The sequence below is a fragment of the Arabidopsis thaliana genome, chromosome 4, assembly GCF_000001735.4.
Source record: "Arabidopsis thaliana chromosome 4, partial sequence".
Taxonomy (NCBI): domain Eukaryota; kingdom Viridiplantae; phylum Streptophyta; class Magnoliopsida; order Brassicales; family Brassicaceae; genus Arabidopsis; species Arabidopsis thaliana.
The window spans coordinates 15,220,822-15,241,677 of NC_003075.7; the positions used below are offsets into that span (position 1 = coordinate 15,220,822).

The following is a 20,856-nucleotide window of genomic DNA, read 5'->3' on the forward strand; positions in this document are numbered from 1 at the left end:
ACTTGTTTTTACATCGTTATGTAGATTTAGAATACAAGTTTGTGTTGAAAAAAAATATATACAAGTTTCTTATTTTTTTAGAAAAGATTCCCAAATTTTTCCATACGTTTAGCATGCTACCAACCTTGTAAGAGGGTTCGTCGTTGTGTGAGATTAGTGTAATTTGTTATGGGATCAGGATCAACCAATCAAGATTTCACCAACTTGCTAATATGTGAAAGACAGACAAATAGAGTAACAGTGAAGACTGAAGATGATGGTTGTGATGTGATGAACAAGTTCTAAAATATTTAGGTCCAAAAGATCTTCCCATGGAGCTTGGTTGTGAAAGTGCTAACTGAGATTTCTCCAACATGCACACATTGTTGCAAAAGCTTCCCCCTGCATTTTATTATACAAACAAACAAACAAAAATGTCACCATAATGGATGAATGTTTGTTCACCATGAGTATGCGACTTATTAACATATTACATTTTAGCATTACTACATCCAAATACTTCAACTATCATCATATATTGGAAATTTGGATTGATGGCTTGAGTCATAAAAACCTACAAAAGGATTGGACGATACTTTTAGTAAAATCTCTTAAAATTGTCCGCAGTGACCAAAATGCTAAAAAGCTAGAAGGATATACAGACTTTTATCTTACTTTATGTATCAGAAAATCAATATTTCTTAATAAATATGATAAAGTGTTTCAGTTTATTTTGAGTTTAGAAAAAGCCAAATGAATTGGAATCAAAATAATGTAGGTAAAAAAGAGAAGTGGAATTAAAATAAAATCATTCTATCCAATCAAAACGGTAAGTAGTTGTGCGTTTTAGAGGCAAAACACCACAGCGTTTCGAAGCACGTGGATGTGTCGTGTGATACAGCAGTAGCGCACTATTGGGCATTGAGAATACATAATCATAACCCCTGCAATCTAACGGTCAACCTTTTAATAACCCTTGTAGGTTAAATCTCTACCGTTTATTCGAATTACTTTTCCAAGGTAAGAAAAAAGCAAACACAAAAGGGAATATCAAACAACAAAAAAGTAAGAAAGAGCGGTAAGACAGAGACGGAGAAGAAGGAGAAGAAGATTGTTAAGACGAAACCCTGTTGCTGTCCGTACAATGCCGCCGAAGAAGAGTAAGGCAGATGGAGAAGAAAAGGCGAAACCTTTAACGACGTTGGCGTCGTCTAGAGTGACTCGGAGCATGGACAGTCGAACTCGAAGTCAGACTCAACAAAACGGTGCTAAAGCGGCTGGATCCGCCACTAAGCCGGCGACGAAGAAGGCTAAGAGGAAGAATTCAGCGATTGAGACTGGGAGAGCCAAGAAGGGAAAGAAGGAAGAGGAAGTTGAAGAGCCAGAGGAAGCCGTTGAGGAGGAGGTTGAGAAGGAAGAGCCAGAGGTTGAGGACCCTACGAGAACCAAGATTGTTATAGAACACTGGTAATTTTTGCGTAAATGTTTTCGATTTCTTTAGAGATAATGTTTGGAATCATAAGAGCAAAAATTTAGGTTTTTTTCTTTGAAATTGAATCTAAAAGCCTACAACTTTGGGGTATGTGTTGAGACTTGTGTGTCCGTGTGTAGCAGCTAAGGTTTATTTGCTAGGGTGGAACAATGTGTTAGGTTTTCATCTTGATTCTGCATAAGTTTTTGGTTTGAGTGATTAGTGGTTTATGTTTTGCTCGCATTTGTGAAGAGGACTTGACTATCTGCTTTCTGTTTGTGTTCTTGTCTTGCTTTAGCTGAATTGCAATGCGTAATGGACGTGTTCATTCTATAAATGGAATTTGCTTCTATACTTATGTCTCACAAGAGTTCTTTTTTGTTTTGTTTTGTGATGTTATTGAAGTAAACAATGCAATGCTTTCAAGACAAGAGCTATTCAGGTGAAGGAAGCTTTGGAGGGAGCTGTTCCTGGCGTCACGGTGTCTCTTAATCCTGAAAAGGTAATGCTTTTACTGCAGATGAATATATCGTCATGAATGCTCCGTTTTGACTAATGCGTTAGAGCATACTTTTCACATTATACTTGATAAGATTTTCTTCTAAATTACTAATTCTTTCTTTTGATGTGCTTGAACAGCCAAGGCGGGGTTGCTTTGAGATCCGGGAGGAAGGTGGCCAAACATTCATCAGTCTTTTGGTAAAAACTTTCATTCTAATAAAAACAAATCTCAATTTGTCTCGCTTCTGCATATGATTTGTTCAGTTTGAGTAAGGTTTATTGTTATTACTAATTCTCATAACACCACTTGCTCTATATGCATATGAGAATGAAAATCAACTTGATCCTTATTCATTACGAGAAATGTGTTATTGTGAGTAGAAATCATGAATATGTTTTTGCCTTTCAATCTTAACATAGACCTAAAGATGTAGATTATGTTTATCTCATTTTGTAGGAGATGAAACGTCCATTTGCACCAATGAAGGCACTTGATATGGAAGAAGTCATCGAGGACATCATAAAGAAAGTCAAATGAATCTGTTCTTTGTTTCTGCCTCGGTCTCAGTTTAATCAATTAGGTTTCTGCAGAAGACTTTCTAGAGTAATGTCAGATTTGTTAGGTTCACTTTTATTGTTTCGGTATGAGCACTGTAAGTGCAGTCTCGTCGTTTGGCAATGCATGATTAGTTGATAGAGAAGGATCTCTGTAGTTTTTGGGGTTAACTCGTATTTGTAAGGCTAGTTTATTATTCATCTCGTTGCTTGAAGCAAACCGATGCATAAGTGTTTTTTGTTGTTGGGACCATGCATGGTTCTAACAATCTATGCACTGGTTAAAGCATGTTCTAACACAATTAGAACTGTGTTACAAAATCAATAGGACAAACATCACATTTGCATTCAAAATGGCTGATAAATACAATGCATGATGAGTAGAAAGCTCATTACATTTAGGTTTCTTTCACTTCCAATGGCCGTGTCTCTCTTCTTGGCTAAAAGCTACAGAAAAATTGTTTTGAATCTCACCTACCATTATTGTCTTTAACCCACATCACCCGAATCTTAGAACCCAGCAAAGCTAGCCAAAAATGCTAACAAGAGAATAACATCAAAGCTCCAACCAGCCTTAGAAGCAGAAGAAGATGGTTTAGCCTTATCAGCAGCTTCAATCTTCTCATTATCGGCGCTTGGAGCAGGAGCTGGAGAATCAGCCTCTGGTGTGTCTGTTGCAGGTGCAGGTGGAGTTTTTGGGACAGCAGAATCTGGGGAATTGTCATCAGCAGCTGGTCCTGGAGCTGGAACCACTGAAGCATCCATGGGAGTTGGATATGGAGCTACATGAACGTATGGTGGTGGAGGTGGGAAAATTGCAAGGCTGAGTCCAGGAGCCACTATTGGCATGGTAATCTGGATGATAGAGAGGTTATATGGATTGTGGTACACCGTCGAGACATACTCAGCGTTTAAAGGAGAGTTCTTCACTTCCGATCCAAAGTAAACTCTTCCTTTTGATTTGGAAACGTTCAAGAAACCATTCATCTGTTCACCCAACCCGGTGGTTTGGTATAAGGTAGTAAGCATTATACTCTTCTCCCTCATCCCCTGAAGCTTAAGCTCATCGTAGTAGTCAAGAATAACATGAGTCATGAGGATGTTCCTGAGCTCAACTTCGGATCTGTTAGTGATGGAGCTGATAGCGTCATTGCTAACAGCAAGCACGGTTATCGTCTGGTATTTGTCGATGGCTGCAATGAGCTTGGTCTTGATGAAGAGGTCCCTCATGGTGCTGAATTTGGAGTATTTCTGAAAGGCCAGCGTGATGTTATTCGCCGTAACGACCTTAGAGAAGACGAGTAAGATGGTGAGGGAGAGGAGAGAAAGGGAGGCTTTGAGACCCATCTCGTGTCGTGTGTTCTCTTTGCTAAACCTCAAGGGCGAAGAGTGGGTTTAAAAGGAGAGATTTTCTCTGTTTTTGGTATTAAATCTGAATTAGTCTTTTGGTGAGCTAAGTCTACTCTGCTATTTTTAGAGTATAGTAAGACTTGGCCATTGAGAATTTAATTATTTGATGGCTAAATTGCGTTTTAACAAGTTTTTTTATGTTAATTGAAAAAGTTTTCTTCTGTGCGAAAGGAACTAAAATTATAATGATGGAACTTGCATGTTTATTAGATGAATTTATCATTGTAACAAAATTATAGTTGTTTTGTTTACAATCTGATGAAGTTTTAGTTAATGATTTCTAAAGTTGATGGAAAAGATAACCTAAAAGACTCTTAACATGAATAATTAAACACTAGTAATTTTTATTTTTGCTAAAAAAATTACTACTCATCTACTTATTAATATCATCAATTTTTTGTATGATAATTGGCACATCGATATTTAGTTTTTGGAAACCAGAGTAAATATAAATAAGAAATGATAAATTATGATTAGAAAAAGATAAGTATTCTGAGAAAGCTAAAATACTTTTGAATAAGAGTAACAAAGAAATTTAGAATTTAGAATAGAAACTGTCTATAGCCCCGTGAAAATGACAAGTAATAACTAAACGTCAATTGCATGCTATGTTCACATTATATTTCGTTTTCGAAAAATTTAATTAATGAATTACGTCAAAGAGGTTTTCACAGTTAATGCCGCATGTTCATTAATTTCTAAACTAAATATCATCATTTGATGGAAAAGCTAGCTTAACGACTTTGAGTGTGGATGGTAAAACATATATTTTTATTTTTTTTGCTACAACTTAAAAGCATCAATTTATTATGATATTTTGGACATCGATATTCATGTTTGTAAATAATTTGCCTCAGAACTATAGAGCAAAATATAAATTAGTTGGAGTTTGCAAATAATGATAAATGTTCTTAAAAAGGTAAATAAAATTAAAGAGTGAATCACAAAAAAAAAAAAAAAAAAAAAGTAGATGAACGTCAATTTGTATAATTTCAGTATATATCATATATAAACCATGTAAACGACGGATTACGTCAAAGAGATTGTCACAGTTGATATCGCATTTATAAGAAGCTTCTTAGGTATCAATTATCATCCAAAAAAGAATGTATAATCAATTATATTCTTACTATTATATTTCTATCTAACATTGTATAACACGTTTTCATTTGTCGATTATATGTTCGACTGGTCTTTTAAGCACTCATGACTCATATGTATATAATAATATGTAGAAACGAACGAATATTTAAGAGTTTCAGCTTTATACCAATTATTCGAATTGGCAACTCGGAGTTCATATTCTCTTTGTTAACCTACGAAATACGAATACAACAACTAATAATATTTTTTACACCGTTTTCATTTCTAATAATTAAGAAGTTCGGGCTCATTTGACCTTTATCTCTATTTTAAAACAACTAAATCGTAATATTATAGTCTTAAGATACTTTTTAGAACAAAGTGACGAAAATAATGTTCACACTAACGAGATTGAACCCAAAAAATGGCTACATGCCTACGTTAATTATGCTTTTGAATTATAAAACAGTACAAAACAAACACGAAAGTATACTTTATATATGAACTAATGAATAAAAAGGAAACAAGATCATGATCATATAGTGATTTGGAATCAAATTCGCTATATAATGTAATAAAAATATTTATATAATTACCAATACTAGTAATGTTAGGGGTCTAAAATTAGAACGAGATGTCATCTTCTTGACAGAATTATTCTAAAGTTGTAGAAGATAAGGGTGACCTGGCACCAATCGATCCTTCATTATATTGGCTACTCGAGCATATCTTTCGCAATAAGAATACCACTAAACGTATATATTCTTCCTATTCTTATACGTATTATTGTGTAAATTTTATTAACTTTCTGAAATGAAATAATATGCAAAGAAATACAATCGGTTTTGAGTCTGATTATAAATCACCCAATTATAGCGAAAGTCAAGTTAAAAATTTCACATCATGATCATTACAACTTGGGGGGAAATATTTGGTTCCTAGCTATAGCTACTTCTGCTTCTCCGATCTTGATACATATATATATGTATGTTTTAGTTTTTCCTTGAATATCGATTATGCATATGAAGATAGATTTAACATATCTATTGTTCCACGTTCCACCCTTATTCTTGTGAAATTTTCTCGAAAAAACTTACATAACATGTTTGATCTAGCACAATTCTAATATATATATATATATATATATATATATATATATGACTAAAGTAATATAATTAATATATGTTCAGTGTGAACAAAAAGCAGAGAAAATTATGTGGTCGTGTACAAAATCAATCAACAAAAGTTTCGAGAAAAATTTGATCAAATGTTACCTACTTACCTTATTGCTATGACGCACACGAACCATTGGATTGCAAAAGTAGCATTAGTTCACCCCAAAGACTAAGCGATTCGTCTAGCGAAGTTAAAAGTTATAGAACATACATATATAAAATAAATAGAACTTTATGGCTGAATCAATTGGGTTAGCTAACGTGAACACATGAATGGATCGATGAGAATAATCTTTGGAAAGTGTATCTCCGAAGCCTCTAGAAACAATATATTAGTTATTTCTATTTTGGTTTTATGATGTTGACGCTACAAGAACAAATGATGCTGACATAAGATGCATGAGAACAATTAACATCTATATAATTATGGGTGCCATTTGTATTGACTATGGACGTGAGTATTTTTTTTTGTGTGGAATGGGTCATGGATATGGGTTTGGAGATTTATCCATACCGAAAAACACTTACTTAACTTGTTCTGGTTTATTTATAATGTGATGTGACCGTTATGTCACTGTGACATTTATTACTACAATATATATTTTTTTTTACTAAGAATGTAAATATTTTTAAAAAATGATTTTTTTTTAAGAATTACATATATGTATATACCCTATATCATGGCCAAAAAAAAAGAAATAAAAACATAGAAGCAAATTCATATATCTTCAAGTATTATACAGTAAGAACCCTCCATTTTCCTAAATTCATATAATTTCAAGTATACTAAGCATATATTTATAATAACTATAAAATGCACAAGTAAATCATGTTGTATAAGTTACTGTATATTTATATAAATTAATGTCAACTTAGAGTGGACCTAATTAAAACGCTAAGCAAAAAGAGGAACAAAATGAGACCTTGTGGTTCGTGTTGTGTGTTGAGTGTTACGTTAAAGAGAATGAGTGTGGCTTGGCATCATCTCCCACGAGGGCCTTCGCTCCCACTTCCCATAATTCTTCATGATTTCTCTCTTTTCCAATTCATTTGTTTTTTGTGTGCCACACTTTTTGTCCATATATCTTTCCACAATTAAGTTTTATAGAAATAAAATAAAAATAGAATATTGCATTATTACAAAATTATTGCTAGAAGCAGAATCTGATGATGTTGAGGCTAGTCGTTATCACATTTCATATGTAAATTAACGAGGACAAAAGTATTTATAAAGATAGATGAATAATTAAATACGAATATAGGGGAAATAAATTACCTTAGAGAGTTGATCAAATCTCTGATGGTTAAAGAGTTATAAAAATACTACAGTTCCATACTTTGAAAATTGACCTAGGATTTCCCGCTAAAATTGAAATTAATCTCCTGTTTTTTTGTTTCTTTATGTTAAGCCCTAATTTTAATTAGTTTGGGTGTGAGTTTTAGAGTTGAAAAAGGCATCCAAACTTGTAGACCTACCCATTATGCAGTATGCAATGCATTCTTAAACTAACCTACCTCAAAATCAATTCTACCATATATATTTTAATTTTATAGGTTTAAATGTGTAATAACGGTTGAAAATGTATTACAAATTTTACATGAAGGTAAAAACGGGAAATTTATAAAGTATATCACAAAGATTTTTTTTTTAACAAATATATTACAAAGTTTTCTATACAAGTAAAAATAAGAGAGAGAGAAAAAAAAAAAAAGGACAGATCGAGAAGCAATGTAAAATGGTCTCACACATCAATTAATTGTCTCGACTAAAGGAGAGCAAGGACCAGTAAAGTATTAATATTCACATGACACCACGTGACCGTAACGCCTTCTGTTGACATGTCTACACAGAACAAACATAAAAAGAGAAGAATAATCAAAACGTAAAATATATATTATATATCACTGAAATTAACAATTTTATAGGCAACTTTTCATAATGTCAATATTTAATGTATAGCTGAATCAAACTTTTTTTTTTTTACTTCCAGGAACTGCAGTGTCCTTAGGATTGTTTTTCATTTTTTTTTCATTTCGTTACTACTAACAGAACTTTTCATTTATATCTTGAAATTTTGTTGTATAACTCAAATAAAGATTGAAACTAACATGATGATACTTGTAATTATCTGATTATTTCCTTCCATGTAAACCGATCAACATCTAGTCGTAAAACAGAAAACAAAAAAGACACTGATCGACACTCATAGCATAACAACCGATCTTAGTATACATATGTGTGATATGTTACGTCATATTTAGCTCATGCAAACTAGAATTTCTTGCCGTATTTCAGTTCCATATATCTCGGATATGCATATCAAATTTACGACAAGAATCTAAATTTTGTGAAATATTACCAAAGATTCCTTTATATATAGAAAAGAGATAAATTAACCACACAAACATAATAAAATGGAAAAAGAAGAAGAGATTCGAAAATGTGGACCCATTTTTTAAAAATTCTAACATTCAAACTGAATAAATTTCCCACGCTAATTTTGATTTATTTATCTCCTTGCATATCGGAATAAGTATAACATTCTTCAAAGACCAAAAAAAGAAGAAAGTATAATATTCTTTCAATCAATTTCCATAGAAAAGATATGGCATTTCAATTACGTCCCAAATATGACGATCGAAATCATCTTATATAACTCAAAGTATTTAACTACATATAGTTTCGAATCAGAAAAATAGCTTTGGTTTTACGGATTTTGAGTTATGCTCTTGTGTCAAAATATGATAAATAAATTGTTGGTAGATTGATAGATAAGATTCTTCCTTTTCGAAAATTCTGGAATTCTGCATTTAATATATATATATATATCATATAATATAATGATAATCTACTTGTCAGTCTACACACCCCTTTACCAACATATATATATATATATAGCACACACTCTACACGGTTTCCTTATCCTCATCAAAATTAACAAACTCATTTTTGAATACCCAAAAAAAAACCTAGCTAGCTCGAATTTTTTTAAATATATAATAACATCAACAATGTCTGGTGTGTGGGTATTCAACAAAAACGGAGTCATGAGGCTGGTGGAGAATCCTTACAACCAATCCGCCGGAGATTCGTCGGAATCGTCCTCTTCCGGTGGTAACCAGCAGCAGAGGATGAGGAGGAAAATTCTCGTCCATCTTCCAAGCAGCGAGGTTGTGTCTTCGTACGGATCACTTGAGAAGATCTTGAAGAATCTTGGGTGGGAGAGGTACTACAGTGGAGACAATACCGATCATCTGCTCCAGTTCCACAAGAGAACTTCGATCGATCTCATCTCTCTCCCTCGTGACTTCTCCAAGTTTAACTCTATTCACATGTATGATATCGTCGTCAAGAACCCTAACGTCTTCCATGTCCGTGACATGTAGTAGTCAATCATCCAAAACAATGGTTCAATATCATTCTCCGATCATCGCCGCTGGTGATATATCTATCATGTATATATATATGCAGGTTTTTATTTTGTCGTTGGGTGTTTTTGTTTTTGGTTTATTTTGTTTTTAATGCATTTAATGTACGTGTTTTCCGTTCGACGTCGATCGATTGGGGTGGGTTCAAGCTAGAGCCATTCTAATAACTTTTATCATTTTGTGATTTTAATGAAATTGTATCATGTTGTCAAGTTCTCTTATTATGGAGTGGATCAAAAAATATATACAGTACATCAAATTTCGAATGTTATATGATGAAATATCATAATTTGGTCTATGATTTGCATTTAAATAATATGATGCGTGGAATTTATGTAAATAATTTAATCAAATATACTCATGGAATGCAAATATACCTAACATGTGAAGAAAATTTGTTCTGTCAAAAATTACTATTATATACAGCTTAATTAGCAATTTAAACAAAAACTACTATATATACAAGGGCCGATAGATTATACAAATTTTCATGAAAATAAAAAATAAATGTGTTGTTTTTAAAACCCCAATAATTATCACAAATAAAAACTACAGTTGCGTTTTTGTATTTTTTCAAACAACAGTCTACTAGACGTAATTTTTTTGATAATAATACATAACTTCAATTGATTGATCATCCATCACATATTTGAGTATCGATGAAGTAACATGGGAGATTAATAAGTTAGAAACTTTAAAGTCATAATCATATTATCTAATCGTTTAAGTTTTTTTTTTTTTGAAACCGTCTGGCTAAAAAAACAGATATGTATACAAATTAAAACCATATAGATAGATAGATATAGGGTAAAGATACTGGAATACAAATGATCAATTTTCAAGTACGACCAAAATCTAAAGAAGGAAAGTCAAAAGGTGTCCAATTAGAGAAGGGCCCCCAAATGTTTGGGAAAGACAACGGATAAAATGATGGGCGCACGTGACATTCGCTACTTTTTTACCCAACTTTCACACGTGTCGATTCCCTATTGCTCATTTTCCCACTTTGTCATAGATTCATATGATGGGCGCACGTGACACATAAAATACTTTTTAAGACGCAATGTGTGGGCACGTGTCGATTCCCCATTGCCCATTACCCCCACTTCGTCACTTCCTTATCGATGTCGAACAAAACTTTCTTTTTCCCAAATAAATTCGCACCATATTCGGGACCTCTTTTTTTTTTTTTTTTTTTGGGATTTTATTATATAGTTTGTATGATTTTGGTTTTCTTTTTCTTTTACTCGCATTATGGGTCTAAGATTCTGGAGTGCTTGATTTCTCAAGTAATATGCAGGTTTAATTTCTGCCCAAAGATTTTCAGATATCCGATAGTCCAAAATCGTTTATATTGGTTTACTAAGTTTTCTTTAAACATTCGATATTAGTAAAGAGACGTGACTAAGATTTTGGCTATATCAATAGAAAATGAAAAAGAAGTTTTGGGCCTATAAACGCTGACTATACACACATGCTTCTATTAGAGTGGTTCTTATTGTAAATTGGAGTATCAAACTATGTAGATTGTGTCTGTCGAAGCTCGCAAGGGTTAGAAAAATGATTGTCTCGTCCAGATAAAAGCATTTTCTTACACAAGACACGAAAATGTTTGCGATCAAAACTTCAAATGATTAAGCATTTTATAATTTAATTTGGATAACGGATACATTTTTCCAGGCAAAGGTAACGATTATGTTTGGAAAATCTGAATCAAGATGACATCATCGTGAACATAATTACATTTTAAGACGGAGCAGAACAACGAGACAAACTACGAATACATTGAAAAAACATATGCAGATCCTGCTGATTTATGACAAGAAATTAACTAGTTTTTATAATCACACATGGAAGTACTATGACTACTACTTCTACATCATTTTTATAGTAAAAGTAGGAGATCAAATTACATGAGATGGTAATGGATCAAAGCTTACCAAGTTAACATGCATGAAGTGATTTATACGTGCTATTGAGTATCAGCCATACTCCCGTTTAAAGTCCAGTAAGCTACCTAGCGTTTTATGCCTCAATTTTGTGAAAGTTTTATGGCGTGATACTTCTACATAATACGATGCAAAAGAGAATTAACAATGTTTGTGATAAAGTGTAGCTCTAGCCATGAAGAAAAACTCATGAATGGAAGCAAAGTAAAGAAGTCCTGCTAAGTAATCGTTTTTTTAGGACAAGAGATTCATTACCATCTCATGTCGCCACCCACACTTTGTAATTGTAGTGGATCGGATGGTATAACAACTAAGAATACGAACCTATATATAAAACGTATGTTTTCATTAGTGTATTGTTATAAAACTTATACATAGATTTGAGTATTCAATTACCACACGAATATGTATTGTTTAGTTGCGAACAACGTTGCACCTTTCGTGGCCACACAAGACTTTCCCCGATCGCAGCTTCTTCTCTGCTTGGCGCCAAATACTATCACGTATCTTAACAAACCAACAAAAAAAAACTGCGGGATGTAGAAAGAAACAACAAAAAGTTTTGGGTCGATTTGCTACAGAATTACATTTATTGTGGTCTTTTTGAAGATAAAGTTCTTTTAGTTCTTGTGGTTGGTAGTCAATTTATTTCATTTTCGGAAATTAATATTTATTTTAGTTTTTTCGTCCAACGTAAACGTATCCACTCTTTCGCTTCTTCTTTCTTCTGATCATCCTCCCGTAGCTGATTCATGGAGTCAATCCACTGCAATAGTTTACTAAACCCTAATTTCTCCTTAAACCAGCGTCGTCGGAGGATTAATCACGCTGTTCTTAATCGGAGAGATGCTCTTTTGCGATCCCTCAACGCCGTGGAGTTGCGGCGGAGCAGGACGTTCTCGGCTGTACGGACTTCTAATTTCTCAGTTACTGCGGCGGCGACGGATGTTGGTGGTCGGAATTCGACGGATGCATCGGTAATGACAACGGCGATGAGCGGGGTGGAGAGAGGTGTGCGAGTAGGGAAATCGAGCTCCGCGCTTGAGCAGCTAGATATTGAGCGAGGCGTTTGCGTTCCATTCCGAAAGTATTCTCCGGAGACTGTATGATTGCTGTTTTTCCTAGTATCAGTCAATTTCAAGTTTTGAGCTCTGTTGCAATTTGTTAATTCACTTATGAGCTGGTTCTTCTTTGGATTTAGTTGAATCTTATGACTTAGATGGAATCGATTTGCATGTATATTGTTGTTGATTGTTTGAATTGGAAATATACTGGTGTTTGGTAATCAGGTGAGGAGTAAAGTGCTGGAATCAAGAGGAGCAGTCGTGTCTCTAGTTTCAAGGGGTGTGGAGATTGTTTGGACTCTTGGGTTGTATTGGTCTACCTTAACGTATGATTTTTTGGTTGGAAGGGATGAGGAAGTTGTCCCCTTTCGTGCTAGGCAGCTTAGGAACCTGTTGTGCAATTTGGGACCTTCATTTATCAAAGCTGGACAAGTATGTGGATCCATCTTTTTTGTTAGAAAATGGCATTAACAGGGTTCTCAAAGTTTCTTCTTTAATATCTGTTCTATGGGTGGCAGGTTCTCGCAAATAGGCCTGATATCATCCGTGAAGACTACATGAACGAGCTCTGCATACTCCAAGATGATGTTCCTCCATTCCCAAACGAGGTAAAATGTCTTGTCTTTTTGGGGAATTTGTTGAGCAATATATTTTTCTTATTATCATTTACACATCGCCTGGTGAAGCTAAGTGGTGAAGGACTTTTGTAGGTTGCTTTCAATATCATCGAGGAAGAGTTAGGCCAACCTCTTGAGAACATATTTAGCAAGATTTCTTCACAAACAATAGCAGCTGCAAGCTTAGGACAAGTTTATCGAGCTACTCTACGTGCCACTGGAGAGGATGTTGCTATCAAGGTTCTTCTAAATGAAAATTTTATTGTGGCTACAGAGTTCATACAGGTTTATCAAACTGAAACTGTTTTAAAGCTTTGGTTTTGACATTTATTTTTATGCATATACAGGTGCAGAGACCACAAATAGAGCCTATAATTTACCGGGATCTCTTTCTTTTCCGAACCCTCGCCTCCTTCTTAAATGGCTTCAGTCTACAGAAACTGGGTTGCAACGCAGAGCTAATAGTTGATGAATTTGGAGAAAAGCTTTTGGAGGAGCTTGACTACACCTTGGTATCTCATATGCTTCTCAATTTCACTCTATGCGTTGTTCTGTATTGATAGCTCAAATGATGTGTCTTAAGTTCTTGCCTACAGGAAGCCAGAAACATTGAAGACTTTCTGGAGAACTTCAAAGATGACCCCACAGTCAAAATTCCTGGAGTATACAAGAATCTTTGTGGTCCGCGGGTTCTGGTAATGGAGTGGATTGATGGTATTCGGTGCACTGACCCACAGGTATGACTTTCAAAAAGGGGGACAACTCAAAATAAATTCCCCTATACCCTCCTAAAAAGTCAAAATTAAAGTACATTCTGATACTGACTCTTACTAAATGTACTCAGGCCATCAAGGATGCAGGGATTGATTTAAATGGATTCTTGACTGTTGGCGTAAGTGCTGCTCTAAGGCAGCTGTTGGAATTTGGATTGTTCCATGGAGATCCACATCCTGGAAATATCTTTGCAATGCAAGATGGGCGTATCGCTTATGTGGACTTCGGTAATGTTGCTGTACTGAGTCAGGTAATTTGAGTTTAATGGTTCCAAGGTATCTAGTATAGCTAGCTTATGTCCCTTCCTATAGTGATTTTCACATCTATATATAGAGACTTGTTATTCATAGTCCAAACTAAATCTTTTTTTTTCTCAGCAAAACAAGCAAATTTTGATTGATGCTGTTGTTCATGCGGTTAATGAGGACTATGGGGAGATGGCAAATGATTTCACTAGGCTTGGGTTCTTGGCCAAGGATACCGATGTTTCTCCTATCGTTCCAGCTTTAGAAGCCATCTGGCAGAACTCTGCAGGGAAAGGACTTGCAGATTTCAATTTCCGAAGTGTTACAGGTACTTGATATATTGCATTCCTCAAGCAAGTTTGTTTTGTTTACTGAGCACCCCATGCACATTTGAAGAAACGGTGTCACGTTTTTGGTGCAGGACAATTCAACAAGCTTGTGTACGACTTTCCCATCCGTATCCCAGAGCGGTTCTCTCTTGTTATTCGTTCTCTGCTTACGCAGGAGGGTATATGTTTCACACTGAAGCCTGATTTTAAATTTCTAGAGGTGAAGTCTCGTTTAGTATTTTGATTCTTTCTTTTCAAAGTTAGGATTAGCTGACATATAAATCCTGAAGTGAGCAGATACTAGCTATATGTTCACTTATATTTCCCTTCCCACACTAAAAGTGAACATTTTATCTAGGTTGCTTATCCATATGTAGCAAAACGGCTCCTAACGGATCCAAATCCTGCACTTCGGGAACGCTTGATACAGGTTAAATTGATAATTCTGATTTAGTTTCATAAATGCTATGTTGAATTGTTATCCGCATCAGATGAAATCAAAGCTCTTGTTGCCACCGCATGTCAGGTTCTATTCAAAGATGGTGTTTTCCAATGGAAAAGGCTAGAAAACCTTTTATCACTTGCAAAGGAAAACGTCGCCAAGATGAGTAGCAATCCTAATCTACGAGTAAAGCGTGTGTAAGTAACCAAGTTCTATATAAGCATTGCTCCCAAAATCTCACTCGTTCACCCTGTGAAGCTTGAATTCTAAATCCGTATTTGACTCATGAAACTTTCAGGGAGAGTAAGCTTGACTTGACAGATACCATTAAGGACGGAGCTCGTCTTTTCCTCCTTGACGAAGGCATCCGCAGGAAACTTATTCTTGCACTCACAGAGGACTCGAAGCTTCATGTAGAAGAGGTTCATACATCAGACGTCACCAGATTTATATCTATAGCACTTATCATCGCCATTGATGACTCTCTAAAGCAATAAATTTACATTTGTTCTTTCAGCTTGTGGACGTATACAGATTGGTTGAAGACGAAGTAGATATTCCCACACTGGCCATGCAAGTCGTGCAAGGTAATAGAACGGAAAAACCCCCATTTTGCTTCCTTTCTTTTTTGTCTTCTCTTCATCTATCATTCAAATAATAAAGCTTTTGCATCAATAGAAGCCTTATGGAGAGACTATCACAGATATGCATTCCTAACATAACTAAGCCTGAATCGATAGCTGACCATCAATTCTCTTATGATCCAGTAAACATAGGAATCTTGGGGCATTGATTGTAAATTAACAAGTAGTTTTGTATGACTGAAGAATGTGGTTCCTTTTGTTTTGAATGCAGATTTACCGAATGTTTTCCGAGATTTTGTGTTGTCATGGAGCAACTCAGTATTATCCGACAGATGATGAATCAGCTTCTCACTTACTTTTTTTGGCTCTTTTTGAAGAGGAAAGAGGTAATATATATTACAGGGAGTAGATGGAGAAGAAAAGCGTAGATTAATATATAGTTTAATCTTCGATGCATACATGTTATTAACTTATACACCAATCCATACATGTAATTATATAAAAGCACACACAAACTTCACTTCACTTGTTACCCAGTTTGAGTCTTGGTCTCTTGGACGTTGTCTACTGTAGTTGGATATCTAAACACATTAATCGACGTCATCAAATCAAAGTTGTAGTGTTCTCACAACACAACTGATTCACAATCTGGACTCGAATGAATTGAATCGTTTTGCGTCTCTTGGGTCTTGGCCTCGCCCTCGAATACTGGAAACTAAACTGAACCAAATGATATTGAGTTATGCAATTACACAAAAGGTCCCCTCAATTATCCAGTGTCATTTTCTGCTTTCTTGAGCTGTTTGGTTTACAAAAATTTAGGTAGGAATCGGCATAAGATTAAATCTTATTTGACAGAAAATTCCATTATCGCCAAAAATTTCAATCAATAGGCGCCAAACATTTCAATCAATAGGCGCCAAAATTGGAGAAGTAAAGGGAAAAACACAAACGTAACAAGGATTCGAGCTCTCTCTAGACGATGCAAGCCAAAATCAATTCTTTCTTCAAGCCCTCCTCTTCTTCTTCTATCGCTGCCTCAGTAACAACAGACACAGACGATGGTTTAGCTGTCTGGGAGAACAATCGGAACGCCATCGTCAACACCTACCAGCGTCGATCTGCGATTACCGAAAGGTAAATCAATGATCTTTGGCGGTTTTACTTCTCTTTAGGTTCTTCGAATTTCCTACTTTATTTGTGTTCTTCAGATGAATAGAAAATGAGCGATAGGCAACTCCTGATTTTCTGGGTTTCCTTTAAGATATTTTTGGGCGAAATTGGATTTTTTTTTTTAATTGGGTGTCTTTTTGTGTGTCTCTTAATTTTGGGTATTCAGAAGTGAAGTGCTTAAAGGATGCATCGAAAAGACGCTGAAGAAAGGATCTTCTTCTGTACCTAAAAATCACAAAAAGAAGCGTAATTATACACAATTCCACTTAGAGTTGGGCCAATCTGATTTTCTTCTCAGACATTGCGCAGAATGTGGAGCTAAGTATGCTCCTGGAGATGAATTAGATGAGAAGAACCATCAAAGTTTTCACAAGGACTATATGTATGGACTCCCTTTTAAGGTTAGGATCACACTGACCTTATTGCTCAAGATCATATGTTTCTTTGATTATTGTAGAGGTTATTAGATAAATTGTTGGGTGTTTATATTTGGTCTCAGGGTTGGCAGAACGAGAAAGCGTTTACATCACCTTTGTTCATCAAGAACCGCATCGTTATGGTATCAGAAAATGATTCCCCTGCACACAGAAACAAGGTTCATTGTTTTCACAATTCAACTTGCACTGTTTATGGTACCGTACTTCGTTTCTAAACGATGGATCTTTTGCAATTGCAGGTGCAAGAGGTTGTGAAAATGATGGAGGTTGAGTTGGGTGAGGATTGGATTCTTCACCAACATTGTAAGGTATGAGCCTGTATCCACGTCTTAACAACAGTCATTTGCGGATAAATTCCATAGCTCATGAGTGTTGTTTTGGTATTTTATGTCTACTATATTGAGTTCATGGGTATCTGATACACCTTGTTGAGAAGCTTGGCGAATACTTGCTTTACTTTGGTCCACTATAAATAGAAAAACTTCGACTTAGTCTGATTCCTTCCATGTCTATGACTAGCATTGAAATCAAACAAAAAAGTCTATGATATCTTTAGATGACCTCATTTCAATAAATTCACAAGAAAGATGATATAACCCCTAATTACTTTCCTCAGTTGTTTTAGAAACTATCTTGTTATGTGTAGGTTTATCTATTCATATCCTCTCAGAGGATCTCTGGATGTCTAGTTGCTGAACCAATTAAGGAAGCATTTAAGCTCATAGCTTCTCCTGATGATGAAAGACAGTTACAAAAAGAGAGCTCATCCTCGCCTTCAACCTCCATTCAGTTTGGAAACATTGTTCTACAAAGAGAGGTATCGAAAAGATGTCGAACATCAGATGATAGATTAGATAACGGAGTCATTGTATGTGAAGAAGAAGCTAAACCAGCTGTTTGTGGGATTAGAGCGATTTGGGTCTCACCTTCTAATAGAAGAAAAGGCATAGCCACATGGTTACTCGATACCACGAGGTTAACAACTCTAGCAAACTACCTAAAACAATTGTCATGGTGAACAAACATTCATACATTATGGTGACATTTTGTTTGTTTGTTTGTATAAAATCGCAGGGAAAGCTTTTGCAACAATGGGTGCATGCTGGAGAAATCTCAGTTAGCATTTTCACAACCAAGCTCCATAGGAAGATCTTTTGGATCTAAATATTTTGGAACTTGTTCATTCTTACTTTACAAAGCTCAGCTAATTGATACTCACTTTTCTTAAACGGCATAGGTTTCATCACATCACAACCATCATCTTCACTGTTACTCCTATTTGTCTGTCTTTTACATATTAGCAAGTTGGTGAAATATTGATTGGCTGATCCCATAACAAACAAAAAGAGCAACACATTCTTTTATTTTTATTTTTCTGTTTTAAGCCGTGAGTGTTTCTTTATCTAAAGACTGAAACAAGAAACCAAACATGATCCATATGTCTAGAGATTTTCAAGTAGAAGGTACCAAGAAGGATCAATGTTCAGTCTCAATTCTCAGTCCAAAGACTAACGTTTGAAGCCGTGGGTACCATTTACCATCCACCAAACATAACCCAATCCAATTTTTTGTCTTGGTTACTTCGAACCTCAAGTCTTTGTCTAATGACCTCTTTAAGCCGTGTGTAACTTGATATTTTTCTAAAGACTGAAAAAAGAAACCGAACATGATCCATGTCTAGAGATATTCAAGCCGTGGGTACCAAGCAAGATCAATGTTTTGTCTTACGACTTAGTCTAAAGACTAAAGTTTGCAGCCGTGGGTACCATTTACCTTCCACCAAACATAACGCAATCCAATCTTTTGTCTAAGAGATTGGTTACTTCGAACCTCAAGTCTCTGTCTAAAGATCTTTTTAAGCCGTGGGTAACTTGGGCTTTGTCTAAAGACTAAAACAAGAAACAAAACATAATCCATATGTCTAGAGATATTCAAGCCGTGGGTACCAAGCAGGATCAATGTTCAGTCTCACGTCTCAGTCTAAAGACTAAAGTTTGAAGCTGTGGGTGCCATTTACCTTCCACCAAACATAACCTAATCCAATATTTTGTCTAAAGGATTAGTTACTTTGAACCTCAAGTCTCTGTCTAAAGACTGTTTTAAGCCGTGGGTATCTTGAGCTTTGTCTAAAGACTGAAACAAGAAACAGAACATGATCCAAATGTCTAGAAATTTTCAAGGCGTGGGTACCAAGCATGATCAATGTTCAGTCTCAATTCTCAGTCTAAAGACAAAAGTTTAAAGCCGTGGGTACCATTTACCTTACACCAAATATAACCCAATCCAATCTTTTGTCTAAAGGATGGGTTACTTCGAACCTCAAGTCTCTGTCTAAAGACTTTTCTAAGTCGTGGGTAACTTGATCTTTGTCTAAAGACTGAAACAAGAAACTGAACATGATCCATATGTCGAGAGATTTTCAAGCCATGTGTACCAAGAAGGATCAATGTTCAATTTCAATCTAAAGACTAAAGTTTAAAGCCGTGGGTACCAATTTCCTTTCACCAAACATAACCCCATCCAATCTTTTGTGTAAAGGATTGGTTACTTCGAACCTCAAGTCTCTCTCCAAAGACATGTTTTAAGCCGTGGGTAAATAGATCTTTGTCTAAAGACTGACAAAAGAAACCGAACATGATCCATATGTTTGAGATTTTCAAGCCGTGGGTACCAAGAAGGATCAATCTTCAGTCTCAAGTCTCAGTCTAAAGATTAGAGTTTGAAGCCGTGGGTACAATTTACCTTCCACCAAACATAACCCAATCCAATCTTTTGTCTAAAGAATTGGTTATATTGAACCTCAAGTCTCTGTGTAAAGACTTTTTAAGCCGTGGGTAACTTGATTTTTGTCTAAAAACACAAGAAACCGAACATGATCCATATGTCTAGATATTTTCAAGCCGAGGGTACCAAGAAGGATCAATGTTCAGTCTCAAGTCTCAGTCTAAAGACTAAGTTAGAAGCCGTGGGTACCATCTTCCTTCCACCAAACATAACCCAATCCAATCTTTTGTCTAAAGAATTGGTTACTTCGAACCCCATGTCTCTGTCTAAAGACTGTTTTAAGCCGTGAGTAACTTGATCATTGTCTAAAAAGTGAAATAAGAAACCGAACATGATCCATATGTCTAGATATTTTCAAGCCGAGGGTACCAAGCAGGATCAATGTTCTGTCTCAAGTCTCAATCTAAAGACTAAAATTTGAAGCCGTGGGTACCATTTACCTTCCACCAAACATAACCCAATCCAATCTTTTGTCTAAAGAATTGGTTATATTGAACCTCAAGTCTCTGTGTAAAGACTTTTTTAAGCCATGGGTAACTTGATTTTTGTCTAAAAACTGAGACAAGAAACCGAACATAATCCATATGTCTAGATATTTTCAAGCCGAGGGTACCAAGAAGGATCAATGTTCAGTCTCAAGTCTCAGTCTAAAGACTAAGTTAGAAGCCGTGGGTACCATCTTCCTTCCACCAAACATAACCCAATCCAATCTTTTGTCTAAAGAATTGGTTACTTCGAACCCCATGTCTCTGTCTAAAGACTGTTTTAAGCCGTGAGTAACTTGATCATTGTCTAAAAAGTGAAACAAGAAACCGAACATGATCCATATGTCTAGATATTTTCAAGCCGAGGGTA

The 20,856-nt window shown here is 35.4% G+C and overlaps 6 protein-coding genes and 2 long non-coding RNA genes across 13 annotated transcripts; 5 read left to right on the forward strand and 3 right to left on the reverse strand.

Moving 5' to 3' along the window:
* The first annotated feature begins 1,021 nt into the window (after positions 1–1,021).
* On the forward strand, positions 1,022–2,806 carry AT4G31360 (selenium binding protein). Its single transcript, NM_119285.4, has 4 exons — positions 1,022–1,446; positions 1,856–1,952; positions 2,090–2,149; positions 2,409–2,806. Exons 1-4 carry the CDS (start codon positions 1,124–1,126, stop codon positions 2,487–2,489), a joined length of 561 nt encoding a protein of 186 aa, NP_194864.2. The 5' UTR covers positions 1,022–1,123; the 3' UTR covers positions 2,490–2,806.
* A 27-nt stretch (positions 2,807–2,833) lies between these two features.
* FLA5 (FASCICLIN-like arabinogalactan protein 5 precursor) lies at positions 2,834–3,864 on the reverse strand. The gene has a single exon (NM_119286.3). It carries the CDS (start codon positions 3,851–3,853, stop codon positions 3,017–3,019), a length of 837 nt encoding a protein of 278 aa, NP_194865.1. The 5' UTR covers positions 3,854–3,864; the 3' UTR covers positions 2,834–3,016.
* A 5,322-nt stretch (positions 3,865–9,186) lies between these two features.
* On the forward strand, positions 9,187–9,561 carry FLP1 (flowering-promoting factor-like protein; the record flags this gene model as incomplete). The annotated part of the gene is made up of 1 exon (NM_001342075.1): positions 9,187–9,561. One exon carries the CDS (start codon positions 9,187–9,189, stop codon positions 9,559–9,561), a length of 375 nt encoding a protein of 124 aa, NP_001320103.1.
* Positions 9,562–12,220: 2,659 nt separating this feature from the next.
* Positions 12,221–16,372, forward strand: ACDO1 (Protein kinase superfamily protein). 3 transcript variants are annotated; one of them, NM_119288.3, is made up of 14 exons: positions 12,221–12,655; positions 12,842–13,048; positions 13,135–13,224; positions 13,327–13,473; positions 13,581–13,745; positions 13,830–13,970; positions 14,078–14,257; positions 14,385–14,580; positions 14,674–14,801; positions 14,940–15,011; positions 15,108–15,220; positions 15,322–15,445; positions 15,541–15,610; positions 15,879–16,372. In NM_119288.3, exons 1-14 carry the CDS (start codon positions 12,305–12,307, stop codon positions 15,941–15,943), a joined length of 2,049 nt encoding a protein of 682 aa, NP_194867.2. In that variant the 5' UTR covers positions 12,221–12,304; the 3' UTR covers positions 15,944–16,372. The 3 variants fall into 3 exon arrangements, with proteins under 3 accessions (NP_194867.2, NP_001329437.1, NP_001031763.1); NM_001036686.1 differs by having other exon boundaries at positions 12,253–12,655; positions 13,905–13,970; positions 15,879–16,288; NM_001342076.1 differs by having other exon boundaries at positions 12,221–13,048; positions 15,879–16,344.
* On the forward strand, positions 16,370–18,502 carry CTF7 (the record flags this gene model as incomplete). Of its 2 annotated transcripts, NM_119289.3 has the most annotated exons (6): positions 16,370–16,744; positions 16,947–17,181; positions 17,280–17,375; positions 17,457–17,525; positions 17,864–18,192; positions 18,292–18,502. In NM_119289.3, the coding sequence occupies exons 1-6, from the start codon at positions 16,590–16,592 to the stop codon at positions 18,443–18,445; spliced, it is 1,038 nt and encodes a 345-aa protein (NP_194868.2). In that variant the 5' UTR covers positions 16,370–16,589. The 2 variants fall into 2 exon arrangements, with proteins under 2 accessions (NP_194868.2, NP_001328055.1); NM_001342077.1 differs by lacking the exon at positions 18,292–18,502 and having other exon boundaries at positions 16,372–16,744; positions 17,864–18,235.
* Positions 17,733–18,653, reverse strand: AT4G31398. 2 transcript variants are annotated; one of them, NR_142383.1, is made up of 2 exons: positions 18,144–18,461; positions 17,763–18,022 (listed from the first exon to the last, which is right to left on the reverse strand). It is a non-coding gene; the product is annotated as an other RNA (long non-coding RNA). The 2 variants fall into 2 exon arrangements; NR_142382.1 differs by having other exon boundaries at positions 17,733–18,653.
* Positions 18,654–18,902: 249 nt separating this feature from the next.
* Positions 18,903–19,422, forward strand: AT4G08505. Its single transcript, NR_142211.1, has one exon. It is a non-coding gene; the product is annotated as an other RNA (long non-coding RNA).
* Positions 19,080–20,851, reverse strand: AT4G31405 (uncharacterized protein; the record flags this gene model as incomplete). Of its 2 annotated transcripts, none has more annotated exons than NM_001342078.1 (3): positions 19,080–19,350; positions 19,536–19,607; positions 20,678–20,746. In NM_001342078.1, 3 exons carry the CDS (start codon positions 20,744–20,746, stop codon positions 19,252–19,254), a joined length of 240 nt encoding a protein of 79 aa, NP_001328056.1. The 2 variants fall into 2 exon arrangements, with proteins under 2 accessions (NP_001328056.1, NP_001328057.1); NM_001342079.1 differs by lacking the exon at positions 20,678–20,746 and adding an exon at positions 20,831–20,851 and having other exon boundaries at positions 19,252–19,350; positions 19,536–19,862.
* Positions 20,852–20,856: the final 5 nt, after the last annotated feature.

Excerpts from the sequence above, each read along its gene's own strand:
- AT4G31360 (NM_119285.4), top strand. The coding sequence starts at position 1,124 with ATGCCGCCGAAGAAGAGTAAGGCAGATGGAGAAGAAAAGGCGAAACCT. Across the intron at positions 1,447-1,855 it reads AAGATTGTTATAGAACACTG|TAAACAATGCAATGCTTTCA; the intron begins GTAATTTTTGCG and ends ATGTTATTGAAG. Across the intron at positions 1,953-2,089 it reads TGTCTCTTAATCCTGAAAAG|CCAAGGCGGGGTTGCTTTGA; the intron begins GTAATGCTTTTA and ends GTGCTTGAACAG.
- ACDO1 (NM_119288.3), top strand. The coding sequence starts at position 12,305 with ATGGAGTCAATCCACTGCAATAGTTTACTAAACCCTAATTTCTCCTTA. Across the intron at positions 13,049-13,134 it reads CATTTATCAAAGCTGGACAA|GTTCTCGCAAATAGGCCTGA; the intron begins GTATGTGGATCC and ends TATGGGTGGCAG. Across the intron at positions 15,012-15,107 it reads TTCGGGAACGCTTGATACAG|GTTCTATTCAAAGATGGTGT; the intron begins GTTAAATTGATA and ends ACCGCATGTCAG.
- FLA5 (NM_119286.3), bottom strand. The coding sequence starts at position 3,853 with ATGGGTCTCAAAGCCTCCCTTTCTCTCCTCTCCCTCACCATCTTACTC.